This window comes from Ictidomys tridecemlineatus, chromosome 16, assembly GCF_052094955.1.
Source record: "Ictidomys tridecemlineatus isolate mIctTri1 chromosome 16, mIctTri1.hap1, whole genome shotgun sequence".
Taxonomy (NCBI): Eukaryota; Metazoa; Chordata; class Mammalia; order Rodentia; family Sciuridae; genus Ictidomys; species Ictidomys tridecemlineatus.
In genome coordinates, this window is record NC_135492.1 from 150,425 (window position 1) to 164,423 (window position 13,999).

The following is a 13,999-nucleotide window of genomic DNA, read 5'->3' on the forward strand; positions in this document are numbered from 1 at the left end:
CTCACTCATCTGTAGAGAAACATTATATAGCAAAAGAGAAAGCAGATGGACATGTCCATGGTAAGAACTACATACTCTACACAGTTCTTTGGACAAAATATTGATTTCTAACATGAGTGCTGATTTATTCTAATACTTGGAAAAATGAACCTAGTAAACAGGTAATAATGAAACAGTGAGAAAGATAATGAGTTGTCTCTCTTGAGACCAAAGTCCAGCAGCAGGTTATAGTGGAAGTGTCCCTCTTAGTTTCTATACAAGACAGGCATAGATCATAGGGGAGTTGGAAATTGTGAAGTAGAGAGGATAAGGGTGAATACACATTGGGAAAGGCAGAGAGAGTGAGTGCAGCGAGTAAATGAAGGAAAAACAAGCCATGAAGACTGATAAATTTCAGTCATGTACCAGAATAAAAAGACCACCTGTTCAAAATGTGGAAGGAAAGTGTGAGTTTCCAGTTGTGCAAATGACTCAAGGTGAGAATATTTTTTCTCACCACTCATTTCTGAGTTGTCATTAGAAAGGAATTGACATGTGAAGAACTCATCATGAAGAAAGGAAGTTTTTTTCTTTTTAAGTGAAATGTTCATAAATCCATGTGTCTGGTCATAAATTTATATAAAACAATATTGTAATTAAAACAAATGAAAAATAAAAATACCTATATCATAGACATTCTTGTCACTACCTGGGATGAAGCTAAGATGGCAGACACAAAAGTATGGGAAGTGGAAAAATGTGCAAATTATTTTGGACTGATACCTAAATTCATAGGTTTTTAAAATATTCTTTAGACAATTTGGAAAGGAGAAGGGAGAATAGACACTGAGAAAAGCAGAGAGAATACAGTGAGTAAATGAAGGAGAAAGGACTTCTTCTAATCGTTCAGGTTTGGGAACATCATTGGGTGGAAAACTGGCTCTATTATTGTAAGGCATTTGAAGGCAGGGAAATGAGTGCAGACCCAGACTCTCAGACTCTAATAGATCATCTGTGGGGATCCCTATTCAAAATGTATACTCTGACTTACCTGGCCTGCACATCTATGTTTTCTTCCATGTAAGGTGATTCCAATGATCACTATCTGCCGGCCACCCTGTAAAGTGGTTAGGAGAGGATTTCCTTTTAGTAAAACTAAATGCAGAGCAACTGGAACATCAAATGTAATAAAGTTATTGCATACATCTATTTTTTATTCTGATCTTGTCTCTTGGCAAGTGATAAGAACTCAAAGTATAGAATTTATATTTCTTAGGTCTAATCCTTAAATTGGGAATTAAGAAAGAGTGGTGGACGTGGGTTGTAGCTCAGTGGTAGAGTGCTTGCCTTGCATGCCTGAGGCACTGGGTTTATCCTCAGCAACACATATAAATAAATAAACAAACAAACAAACAAACAAACAAATAAATAAATAAAATGAAGACATTGTGTCCATCTACAACTAAAAAAAGAAAAGAAAAGAAAAAGCAAGAGTGGGGATAATTCATAGACAAAATGGAAAATATAAAGAATCAAGACCAGAGATCAAGATGTTGCTTTTGAAAAGTTCCTGGGAAGGAGAAATGTGGAAGAAACAAAATAAGATAGCTGGGTAATCTTGGAGGGAATGAAGGGGAAACTGAGAGCATGCAATTCAGGGGCTGTCAGTATATCTATCTTTCACAATATGTGAGAGACTGTAACTTGTCCATCATTTGAATCATGAGGGGCTTGTAAATTGGGGAAAGATTCCAGCCATGACCATCTTTTCTCCATACCTATCAGACATATTGCTTGCTGTGGTTTAAATTGAGTCATTCTGAGGAGCAATATTACATTTCAGAATCATTCGTGATTTTTAATGACAGCTCTACTCTTTCTCTTCTTTCCTCTCTTCCTTCCTTCCTTCCTTCCTTCCTTCCTTCCTTCCTTCCTTCCTTCCTTCCTTCCTTCTTTTCTTTCTACTCCCTTACCTCCCTCTCTTTTTTCCTTACATAATTATTTTCTGTATTTATTTCCTATTTGCCTGAAAATAAAATCATGGGCATTCTAGAAATTCACTTCATTACTGAGCTACATCCTCATCCTTCAAAAGCTAATTATAATTTTTGATAGGCCTGGCCTTTTGTGAATACACTTAAAACACTGGCAAGTCACACCAAACCAAACTCATTTGCAAACAGAACTCTTTATACAGTTTACTCTTTGAATACCCAAAATCTTTGTCATATATGCGTGTGTTTGTGTGTGTAATAATATATTATTATTATCAGATAAAGCTGTGCTCTTCCATTTCAACTTTCCCTTTAAATTTTTATGTCTCAAAAGTTTAAACCAATTAACCCTTATTTCTCAGATGTAGAAACTATCTGTTCTCACACAAGGGGATAATGAAAATCTAATCTGTTCAAACCAGAAAATACAGGAATAGAGGATGCACAAGAGGAACCAGCATCCCACCTGAATATAAGAAACAAATAATAGATGTCATAGCTTTCAGTGTCAAAATATGTATATCAACTGACTCCTTCAGAAATCTTTGTTGAGAAATGAACCTAACATTTCCCTGGGATCTGAACACAGCTTTGGCCTTACTAAACAAAAATGAAAGGACAAATGCAGTAAATATATACATACTTAAAATTATAAAGATTAAATCTTTTCAATAGTATTTCAGAAAGATAGGTTCAATGGCTTGTTTTTGTTTTGACTTCACCTTTGCCATTGAATCTCTTAGAGACCATCTTTGCTTCTCCACTAGAGGATTGTTGGATTCTCCATCAATCTGTATCTTTGCATTGGTATATGTTTCCTTGTCTGTTTTATTTATGGTCATTGGACAAATAATCTCAGGTTTGTGAAATGAACAGCATATTTCACAAAAACTATTCACAAAATTCCTTTAGTCACATGATTGTTGTCAGCCAAACCAGCCAGCACAGAAACCCAGGAGATAGCATAATTTTTAGCACAGCTGAACCATGGACCTCAGATGTGTGTGGAGGCATCTGTAATGTATGAGTTGTTTTGTCCTCTTCAACTTTGCTTGATTATATACCCCTTTTGTTTTTCAGCCTCTAGGGATTCATCTGATTTCAGAAAGGTAATTAAATTTCTATATTTATTCTAAATTATTAACTTTGTAGTCAATGAAAAATACACTCTTTATGTACTATCTTCTTTCTAAGTGCACCGATCCCATCACAATAAAAGAGGTGCTTCCACGGAAAGGATTAGGCAAGGTGAAAGAAAAGACAGTCAAATTGGGTAAGTTTTACATTAAAACACTCCAGGGAACACAATGTTAAAAGACTTGAAATGCTACCAGTGTTCTCACATGTAAGGTGGATTTCCCAAAGAGGTGGGAGGATTTTCCTCACAATGTCATCAGTAGTCACAGAAAATGATCTCTCCTCTGTTTCTGGGAATATCCCCTCAATTCTGAGTTGTTTCCCCTACATATCATACTATTACATTCTCCCTATTTCCACCCTTTGGAGTGAACTAGCTACCATGCAAATGTCACCATAAGCATCTCTTTAGAATGTGAAAGGTCAACCTTCTGAAATTTCTTAGAAATATTTCCTGACATGACCCAAGCCTCATTCTGTATCTTTATACCTTTCCTCTGCCTCAACTGTCCTCTGGCATGAGGCCTCACCTATCCCTTTATTCTGAGACAAATCCTGACCTATTTCATACTTTTCTCTGTGTGGGCCTACAGAATTTCATGCTCTCACCATCTCCTGCTCTCTGGCTACTCACCTCTCGCCTGTCTTTTTGAGGGGTGAGTAGCCAGATAAAAACACCATCCTTGGGGGCACATTTTCTCTGCCTTCTTAGGTCATTTTCTCTGACACTTCAGCTGGTCACATTAGCTTCCAGACACATAGGCTCCCCTTTGCCCTTCTCACTGGAGTCACATGGGTATAGTCTAGCCTGCAGCAGTTTTTTCTACCTTCCATGAGGCACAACCTAGGTTCCTTGATAGGCACTTCCAGGATCCTCATGTGTGTGTGTGTGTGTGTGTGTGTGTGTGTGTGTGTGTGTGTGTGTGTGTTGTTTAGAGGAACTGAATCAAAGAAATACTGTTGCACTTTTTTTCAAGGATGGCTATGGCTTCAGCACTCTCATCACTCTTTGAGAGAAGAGCATGCTTTTTAAGCACCAGTGCATAGTGCATCTTTTGGTCAGATCACTTTAAGCAATATTTTTGATCTCAGGTTTCTCCTTAGCAGGGCATATCATGGTACAACTTAGAATGCAAATTCCTTTTCTCTCTCTCCCTTTGTCTGAGGCAGATCTGCATGCAGGTTGTAGGGTTTTTTTGTTTATGGTACACATTTTACTGAATCTCTGGACTTTTTCAGTGTTCAGAAATTTTAGGGATTTGAATAAAATCCCTCTTTCACTCACTTTGCTGAGAAGCTCTTCACCAACTCTTTGGTTTCTCCATGCAATAGTGCAGCTTAGAATGCAGCTTACTCTATACTAACATTTTCCCAGAATCAGCCCTTCTTTCTATGTGTATTTTCAAGCTTGTTTCTGAGCAAATTTCTTTGATCTTGAGTAGACAAATCTTGGCAATATGGTTTGCGCTGAACCTTGTATCCTGTCATTTCTCTATAAGATGTGTGTTGAGGATTTGGATCAAGAAAAAATACTCCCTGAGAACTCAATGTTTGTTGGGTGCAAATGGGTACATGTTTATTCACAACTACTTGGAAGTCCAAGCCTTGAAGGATGGCTGTATTCAGTCCACTCAGAGGACTCCAGTTGCCAGTTAAAGTGGCCATGGGATAGAAATAAATGATAGAGTATTTGACAAGAATGCATGAGTTTGTGGGTCCACTCCCAAGGTGTATACACAAAGAAAGAAAAGTAAATAAAAACTGTGTAAAGTTGAAACCAGTAATTATTTACCAAATATTAAACTTAATTGGAAATCACATTTGGGAATATTAAGTTGTTCTGGTTTTACAATTATCCTTTTCTATTTGGATTGATGTTCACGCTTTCTAATGCAGTTCTAAGGAATGTGAGTAAATGTATTCATTTATCAGCAGAGACCCATTTTGACATGACTTCAGAAGAAGAGCAGAAAAGTTTTGATGATGCTCCATGTACCCAGTCTCAGGTATGTCAACATATAAAGCATTTCTTCCTGTTTCTTCTTGTTTTTCTTTCTTGAGGAAAGTAAAGGAGGCCAAATGAAAATATCTTTTAAATAGACTTTTGGAATCCAGGCATTTATATTACTAATTACATCTAAAACCACTCTGAACTGGTTAGAATCTGAAAATAAATAGCATTAGTAGTCCTGTCAACTTATAGCTAAATTTACTACGTAATGGAGGAAAAACAATTCTAAATGTTGCTTGTGCTTCCACTTGCAAAAACATTTTGAAAAATAAAATGTGGAGACTAAATTTGAGACTGACAAATAACCACCTGGGTTATGAATGGTAATGGTCACTGACTGCATTCATGTGAAAGGGTGATGTTGTGAAAGGCTCAAAATTCTAGTAAAATTCAGTAGTTATTTGCTACAAGTTGAAATATATATATTTATATATATTAATATATATATTATATATATAATATATATATATTAACTTTATACCCTGATTAATGTTTCTTTGCTATTTTTTATTTATTTTTTATTGATTTTTTTAAAAAATAAATGACAGCAGAATGCATTATAATTCTTATTACACATATATAGCACAATTTTTTATATCTCTGGTTGTGTATAAAGTATGTTGACGCAATTTCTGTCTTCTTACATGTATTAAACAATTTTTCTGTGGTGACCTTTTCATTTTGTTTCTCTTTCTTGCAGAAAATTCAGTCAATTTGTTAAATAATTTTTTTTTAAATGTCTTAGTATAATAAAGAAATGTATTTGTGTGCATTAATGGGGAATGATGGAATTTAGAGATGCTATCTCATCATTTTTCTCACATTGCCAACATTCCTTGTGTGAGATTTAGCACACATCTAGATTTATTTTATTTGGCTGGCATATGTAGGTCCTTGGGTTTACAGCTTTCCTTTTGGGGTGTATCCTGGGCAGGGGCCATATCTCAGTGTCAAATCCCCAACTGAACACCTAAGTCTCATATTTTCAAACAAAAACTTTGTTAGTTCATTGTTTAAAAAGTGAAATCCTATTTAATATGAAACATACTCCTCAAAATTCTTTAAAATAAGACTCGAAAGCCTTCTCACATTTGATGGTGAATTCAAAGTCGGATGAGTTACAATGAATATCATTCCTCCCGTCCTTTGGGGTGTATACACCTTTGTTAGCATGTTGTCAAGGAATGCCTTTTCTATGATATCCACCATGCTTTTACCAAATCAGGAGCCATTGGAAGATAAGTGTTCAGCTTCACCTGGAGCACAATGCTAAGACACGCTATGGAAAGTATGACTGCTCAGTCTGTAGTTATCTACATGTTAGTTAGCTGCTTCCAAGACCAAAACTTGGGTGATGTCTAAAAGAGTGATAGTGAAGTCTTCATGCAGCTCATTGTGGTCCTTTATTTTGCAGGTATTTTCTGAGGATTCTCCACAGATGTGTGTTTCTCACTCATCTGGAGAGAAACATCATAAAGCAAAAGAGAAAGAAGATGGACATGTCCATGGTAAGAACAACATATTCTACACAGTTCTTTCTTTGGATAGAATATTTATTTATAACATGAGTGCTGATATATTCTAATACTTGGAGAAATGAACCTAGTAAACAGGGAATAAAGAAAAAGTAAGAAAGATAAAGAGTTGTCTCTCTCAAGACCAAAGTCCAGCAGAAGGTTATAGTAGGAGTGTCCCTCTTAGTTTCTGTACAAGACAAGTATAGACCACAGGGGAGTTGAAAAACTTGAATTTTTATGTTGGAAAGAATAATGTTCTTCACATTCTACCTGCTTTCTGTTCATTTCTTAGTGTATTTTTATTTTTCTCAGGGAATCTTTTCTAAAGATCAGATTTATGTATTAGATCACAAACCTCTTTTCTAATATCTGCCTAAATTATAATGATCTTATTTGTGTCTGTCTTCTCCATTAGATTTTAAGCTAAAGAACAATAGGGGTCTAATCTCATCTGCTATATCTTCAGAGTTCAGCATATTGTGTCACGTGTTTTTATGCACTCATTGTTTTAGTGTATAAACAATGCATGTGAAATATACAGCATTCATATATTTAAATTAGTCACATATTTTATTTATATCTTCTTTTTTCTGACAGATTCTGTTAGCCTATCGAAAACCCAGAAAGCAGTTCTATCACTTCAAAGAATAATAAAAAGCAAAAAAAGTCACTGCACACAGTGTTCACTACATTTTGAAAAAAATGCACAACTGGAAAATGAGATTCATGAGCTAAAAAAGAGGGTATCAGAGTTTAAGCAAGAAAATATAGAATTGAAACAACAACACCACAATTTGAGGTATTATATCCTAGGTTGAAAGAAGGAGTGGAATCTTTTCCTTTAATCCAATAAAATAAGAAGGACAAATTCTTTTTAACTACTGCCTCATCTGTTAGCACTTTGCAAAGGAGAAAACTTTGAATAAATTATAAAATACTTGCAAATATGATAGCATATTATTAAATGTGATTACTTCTAAAAACTAAGTTCATATTTTTCCCCATCACAATTTTAATGTCTCTATGGAACCCCATCTGCTAGTAATCTATTTATTTAACAAGCATAATTTGGGATTGTTATTTGTTTATATTTTTAACTTTTTATTACAATTAATATTTCAAGAAATATCATTTATAAAAAAATCATTTCCTACTCAGATACCATAGCATGTGCCTATAATTCCAGCAGCTTGGGAGACAAATATAGGAGGATCAAAAGTTCAAAATAATCCTCATTAACATAGCAGCAATGTCCTAAGCAAAGTAATGAGACCTTGTCTCTAACAAAAGAAAAAAAAGATGAAAAAGACCTTGGGATGTAGCTAAGGGATTTAGCTTCTGGGGGTTCAATCCCTGGTACCAAAGTTGGGGATGAGAAGAAAACAAAAAAAAATAACTTTCCATATTTCTGTTTACTTTTGAAAAAAATTTCAATATAGAGTTATTTGGTTAAAGTTGGGAAACTTTAAAAAGATTACAGGATTTTTAAATTTCTCTCAAGAAAGTTTGTATTCCACCAGAGAGGCATTTTTCACTGCCCTGAAACATGTTATATACATTTATAGTTTTAGGCTGATTTTGGGGATCAAACTCAGGGTTTTGTGTTACTAATGTGATGTGCTAGTGCTGAGCTAGATACTAGGCTACACTTCTAACATTAACATTCATTAAAAAATGAAATGAAAACAGATTTTTTTATTCAAATTCATTCTCATTCATAAATTTGTTCATATTTCTATATTGAAAGGACATATACTTTTTATGTTTTTTAAGTATACATGACAGTAGACTCTATGTTGACATAAATTTATTTTTGTTATGTCTTATATTCCATTGTGTGTGTGCACACACATATTTTTTAAGGTCCCATCTTGTTCAAAAAGGGATTTTGAGTTTTTTGTAAAATACATAATGATCAAAAAGGTAAATTGAGAGTGTTACCATAAAAGAAACATAAAAAGTATAATAACAGGTATTAGATTATTTATCCCAGTTCGAGGTTATAGTAATACAAAAATTACATGTTTTTATATCTTTATTTTATTTATATGTGGTGCTAAGGATCGAACCCAGCACCTTACTCATGCTAGACAAACACTCTACCACTGTGCTACAGCCCCAGCCCCAAAAGACACATATTGAAAAAAGAATGTCTGAATATGCTGTTACACTGTAAGCCAATTATAGGTATGCCTAATGACATATTTTATAAAAATGAATGATATTACTACTGAATTCATAAGTTTGTATATAAACAATGATTTTAAAACTTATTTGACATGAAATTATCTTTTTAACTGGGGAGGACCTATGATTGTGCAAAAAAATTACCTTAAACTTGTCAATTTACCAAATCATTTCTAATTTACTTTTCTGTGGTATCTAAAAGATTTGCTAGTAATAGAAACTTATCAAATAACAAACAATCTTTTATTATTGACTTTCAATTATGTGTGTTTTACACAAGATTAAAGGAGAAATTTAAAATGTTAAACTAGAAAAGCTTCAGAGAACATAAAATTTTTATTAAGATACTAAATCAGCATACAAAGAGCCAGAACATAAAAAGACATTTTTGGTTTTGGGCAAAAATCAATTAAAAGGCATCTATATTAACTTCAGATATACCTTAAAAGAAGATGAGGTGAAGAGAAAAAATGATATGTTACATGAAAAAAATAAGAACCCATTAAAAGAAAAAGAAACAGAATTTAACAAAGAGGATCAAGTGAGAAAGCAAGCTGAAATCTCTGTTTGTACAATAGATACAGAATTGGAGACTGCAAGAAATCATTTTAATCAGGTAAATGAACGTTCAGTAAAGTTTCAAATTTTTACTGTATTTCATTTGAATTATTTATAAAATCTCTTTAACTTATTGTATATGGCCATGTTTCACTTATTGATGGCAATGTGGTCTGAGGAATGTGCTGTTTGGCAATTTCACCAACATGCAGTCATCATGTGTGTGTGTACTTCCACACACTTAAGACATCTCCCACAATGCCAGGAAACACAGACTTATAGGACCTCCATTTATATGCAGTCTGCTGTTTCCCAAAGCATGGGTATGTGGGGTGTGAAGTACTATTTTGATTTAAAACACAATGTTCATTATTTGGCAATAAAAAAAATTAAAAAAAGATCTGACAAACCAGAAAAAAAATACCACAATGTTATCTGACTCTAAAATTAAATGATGACGTTTATGACAAAACTAGTTACAGCAAAACTTTGCATCTGGTAGTTGTTCAGCATTTGTTTTCTGAATGAAGAAGTTTAGTTTAATCACTGACATAAATACAAATTTAGGTGTTTTATGTTAAAATACAAACTAAATATCTATGCACCTATTTAAATCATTTTTTAAAAAGTGTTTCACAATTACATTTCTGTCTGCATTTAAGAAATGTTTTTTTTTATTTTTAAATTTTTTTAAAGATAGAGAGAATTTTAATATTTATTTTTTAGTTTTCAGCGGACACAACATCTTTGTTTGTATGTGGTGCTGAGGATCGAACCTGGGCTGCACACATGCCAGGCTAGCGTGCTACCATTTGAGCCACATCCCCACCCCAAGAAATGTTTTCACTCACCCAAATTTATCTGTCATTTGTGTAAGTGAAATGTAAGACATTTACTCATAAAGAATAAATCTACCTTTTGGAATTATTTTTTAATCTTGAAGGTCCCACTCTTAAATTAATCTTTTAGACTTCTGTCACCTGCTGATATACAGCCAAAACCTTGCTGAAATAAATTTGTAGATTTTAGCAGAACAAAATGAATCCTACAGACAATTTCTATGAGACCCTAATGACAGAATTTACAATATGAAATTTCAGTAACACATTTTTGCAAACAAAGAGAGATAGACATGGGCAGAAAGGAAATCTTTCCTGAATTATTTTCTTCTGTTTTCAAATGAGAGAGAAAGAGAGAGAGAGAGAGAGAGAGAGAGAGAGAGAGAGAGAGAGAGAGAGAGAGAGAGAGCACAATTTGCCTATGTTTTTAGCCTTGTGCTCCTTTTCAGAATTGTGATACATTGTTCATTGATATAGATCATGTGTTTAATGCTGTTCCTACATTTATAATTTATCAATAGATGCAATTCTCATTCACAGCTACAAAATGTTAGAAAACAGAATATGCTAGGAATATTTTTAGGAAAAGACCTTGGAGAACTTTTGTTATGTAGATATAGAGCTAAGGCTCTTACTATGGTCTGGTTGAATACATGAGGTGTCAGATTGCAAACTTATTCTTCTTAAAGTTAAGTGTTCTTTTATTTGCCACTGAAGCCATCCCAACAGATATGTACATAATAAAATATTTGGAATTTTTAACGGTTTAAGGGGTAGATCATACGATCCTAAAAGTAGATCAACAAAGAAGTAGTGAATTCTAATTTTTATTTATTGTTTTTACGTATACATTACAATAGAGTTCTTTTGGTGTGTTACACATACATAGCATATAACTTGTTCTATGTAGAGTTTTTCTGGTCATGTATTCATATGTGAACATAGGAATGTAATGTCAGATTCATTCTACTATATTCCCCTCCCCTCTCAGCCCTCATTCACTTTTGTCTAACCAACAAACTTCTATTCTTTTATCCTCCACCCTTATGTGTGTTACCAACTACATGTTAAGGAGAATATTCAGACTTTGGATTTGGAGGACTGGATTATTTCACTTGGCATGACAGTGTCCAGTTCCATTCATTTGCCAGCAAATGCCATAATTTCATTCTTCATGGCTGAATCCATTGTGTATATATAACACATTGTCTTTATTCTTCCATGTGTTGAAATGCACCTAGGTTGGTTCCACAGCTTATCTTTTGTGAAGAGATGCTATAAATATTTATGTGGCTGTGTCACTATACTATCATTGGAGTATACACTGAGGAGCAGAATAACTGGGTCAAATGGTCGTTCCATTCCAGGTTTTGTGAGAAATCTATATACTGCTTTCCTGAAAAATTGCTTGGTGCAATGTATGAGTCAATCTTTTACCCACATTCTCACCAACATTTATTGTTACTTTTATTCTTTATATCTCAGTGTAATTTTAATTTTTATTTTTCTAATCGCTAAAGGTGTTGAACTTTTTTTTATATACTTGTTAACTGTTTGTACATATTTTTCTTTGAAGTGCTTGCTCAGTTTTTTGTTCATTTATTGATTGGGTTATTTTTTGTTTGTGAGTTATTTTTCGAGTTGTTTATATTTTCTGGAGATTAATGCTCTATCTGACATGTCAGTGACAAACATTTTCTCCCATTCTATATGCTGTCTACTCACATTCTTGATGGTTTCCTTTGCTGTAAAGATACCACCCCATTTATTGATTCTTTATTTTACTTCTTGTGCTTTAAGTATCTTTTTGAGGAATTCAATTCCTACACTGACAAGATGGAGTGCTGGGCCTGTATAGTCTTGTAATACGTCTAGGGAATTTAATCTACTATCTAGGTCCTTGATCCACTTTGTTTTTGAGAAATAGAGGTTAAATTTTTCCTACGACATATGGGTTTTTAGTTTTCCCAGCACAATTGATTGAGGAACCTATCCTTTCCCCAATGCATGTTTTATAGTGTGTTTGTCTAGTATTAGATAACTACATGTGTGGGGTTTTCTCTGTTGCTTCTCTTCTGCAAAGTTATTTTTTTTACATTGGCAAACTAACTAATCACTTAATCTATTTTTTCATTCTGGTATAATGCAGATTTTTTCAATCTTTATTTTTTTTTCTTTTTTTTTATAACCAGGAATTGAACCAGGGTGCTCAACCACTGAGATGCATCACAGCCATTTCTTTATTTTTTTATTTATGAATGAGTCAGGGTCTCACTGAATTGCTGAAGCCTGGCTTTGAACCTGTGATCCTCCTGCCTCAGTATCCTGAGACACTGGTATTACAAGCATGAGCCCCTGAACCTGGCAGTTCTTACATTCTTTAAGTTATAATTTTCTTTTACTCTCATAAATCCATCTTCTTAAATTAACTTTTGAACTCTTGGAAATTTATACTTTTATAAGCTCAGAAGTTTACATCTAATTTTTCTTCTGTGGGTATCTATTTATTGAAACCCTTGCACCATATAAATAAACAGGTTTTTCTTTAATTTCTGTGAAAATTATGAAACATCATTTTATTGAGAGCTAGCTAAATGTATCCTTGGTTTTATTTAGGTTTCTCCTAGTGATGGGACAGAGAACAAGCTATTGCATAAATATCACAAGAAGAAGGATGAGGTCTCTATGAAGAGACTGGAAATGGACACAGTAAAATATCAGAACCAGGAAAAGAAGTGCTTTGAGAATACTGAAATTTTAAGAGAAAAGAATACCAGCCTTCCATGGACACAAAAGTTGAATGAGGAAACACTTATGGAAATATTTCAGGACAATGAAAAGTTGGGTATTAGGAAAGTTGAGAATACATCGCAAAATTTCACACCTGAGAGTGAAAAACAAAGCACAGAAAGACCAGAAACAGATAGTTCACAGGAAAAAAAGAATATTGATGTATCTAACCTAAACGGTAGTAGTGAGTTTTCTTCCCAACAGGTTCCAAAGTCTGAAGTAAAAACAAGTGACCTAGAAAATGAGCTGCATCAGACAAGAGTAATGACTTTGGCTACAGATCAAATAAACAGACACCTAAACCAAAGACAGTGCCAACTGAAGGAGATGGAACACAGGTATCAAAATGAAGAAATAAAAAGGAATGAACATCTCAGAAAGCAGGAAGCTTCTAAAGAGAAGGTATCTAAACTACAAAGAGAAACTACATTGCATGAAGACCAGTTGCGTGACTATCAGAACAAAGGTGAAAATAAAATAGATGGAATTATTAATGTCCAAACCCAATTTTATGATGTTATAAAAAAACTTCAAGCTCGGAATGTCAGATATCGTCTGATGCTGGAAAAAAAATATTTGGAATTAATCAATGAAACTAATCATTTAAAAGAACAACTGGATCAATATGGAAAGGAGAAAGCAGAAGAAGTAAGTATCAAGCAAGATATCTTTATAAAGAGTCTTCAAAGGAATACTCAAAGTGATATCTGCTTATGGCTAAATGTTGAATCTTGATGAATATAAAAATGTAGATATTATGAATGTGTTTCTGTATCAACACAGAACTACAACCTGTTGTCCAGCCAAAATAACTTAGACCTCATTTGCAGCATGACCAATCTGTGTTTAAATTGCTGAGTATTCCAATTTCTCTGCTCTGATTCTTACACACTGTGTACATATTTTAAAATAACTATAGGTACTCATGTGTCAACTAAACACAAAAGACTTAGTTAAAATGTATTTTAATATTTAAAAAGGAGGAAA

The 13,999-nt window shown here is 33.7% G+C and overlaps 1 protein-coding gene across 1 annotated transcript; it reads left to right on the forward strand.

Annotated features, from left to right (window-relative positions):
- Positions 1-358: 358 nt before the first annotated feature.
- Positions 359-13,747, forward strand: LOC144371406 (ankyrin repeat domain-containing protein 26-like). Its single transcript, XM_078033731.1, has 7 exons — positions 359-476; positions 3,054-3,082; positions 3,168-3,246; positions 5,007-5,116; positions 7,236-7,240; positions 9,261-9,441; positions 12,839-13,747. Exons 1-7 carry the CDS (start codon positions 359-361, stop codon positions 13,745-13,747), a joined length of 1,431 nt encoding a protein of 476 aa, XP_077889857.1.
- Positions 13,748-13,999: the final 252 nt, after the last annotated feature.

Excerpts from the sequence above, each read along its gene's own strand:
- LOC144371406 (XM_078033731.1), top strand. The coding sequence starts at position 359 with ATGAAGGAAAAACAAGCCATGAAGACTGATAAATTTCAGTCATGTACC. Across the intron at positions 3,083-3,167 it reads ATTCATCTGATTTCAGAAAG|TGCACCGATCCCATCACAAT; the intron begins GTAATTAAATTT and ends CTTCTTTCTAAG. Across the intron at positions 3,247-5,006 it reads AGAAAAGACAGTCAAATTGG|TTCTAAGGAATGTGAGTAAA; the intron begins GTAAGTTTTACA and ends TTTCTAATGCAG.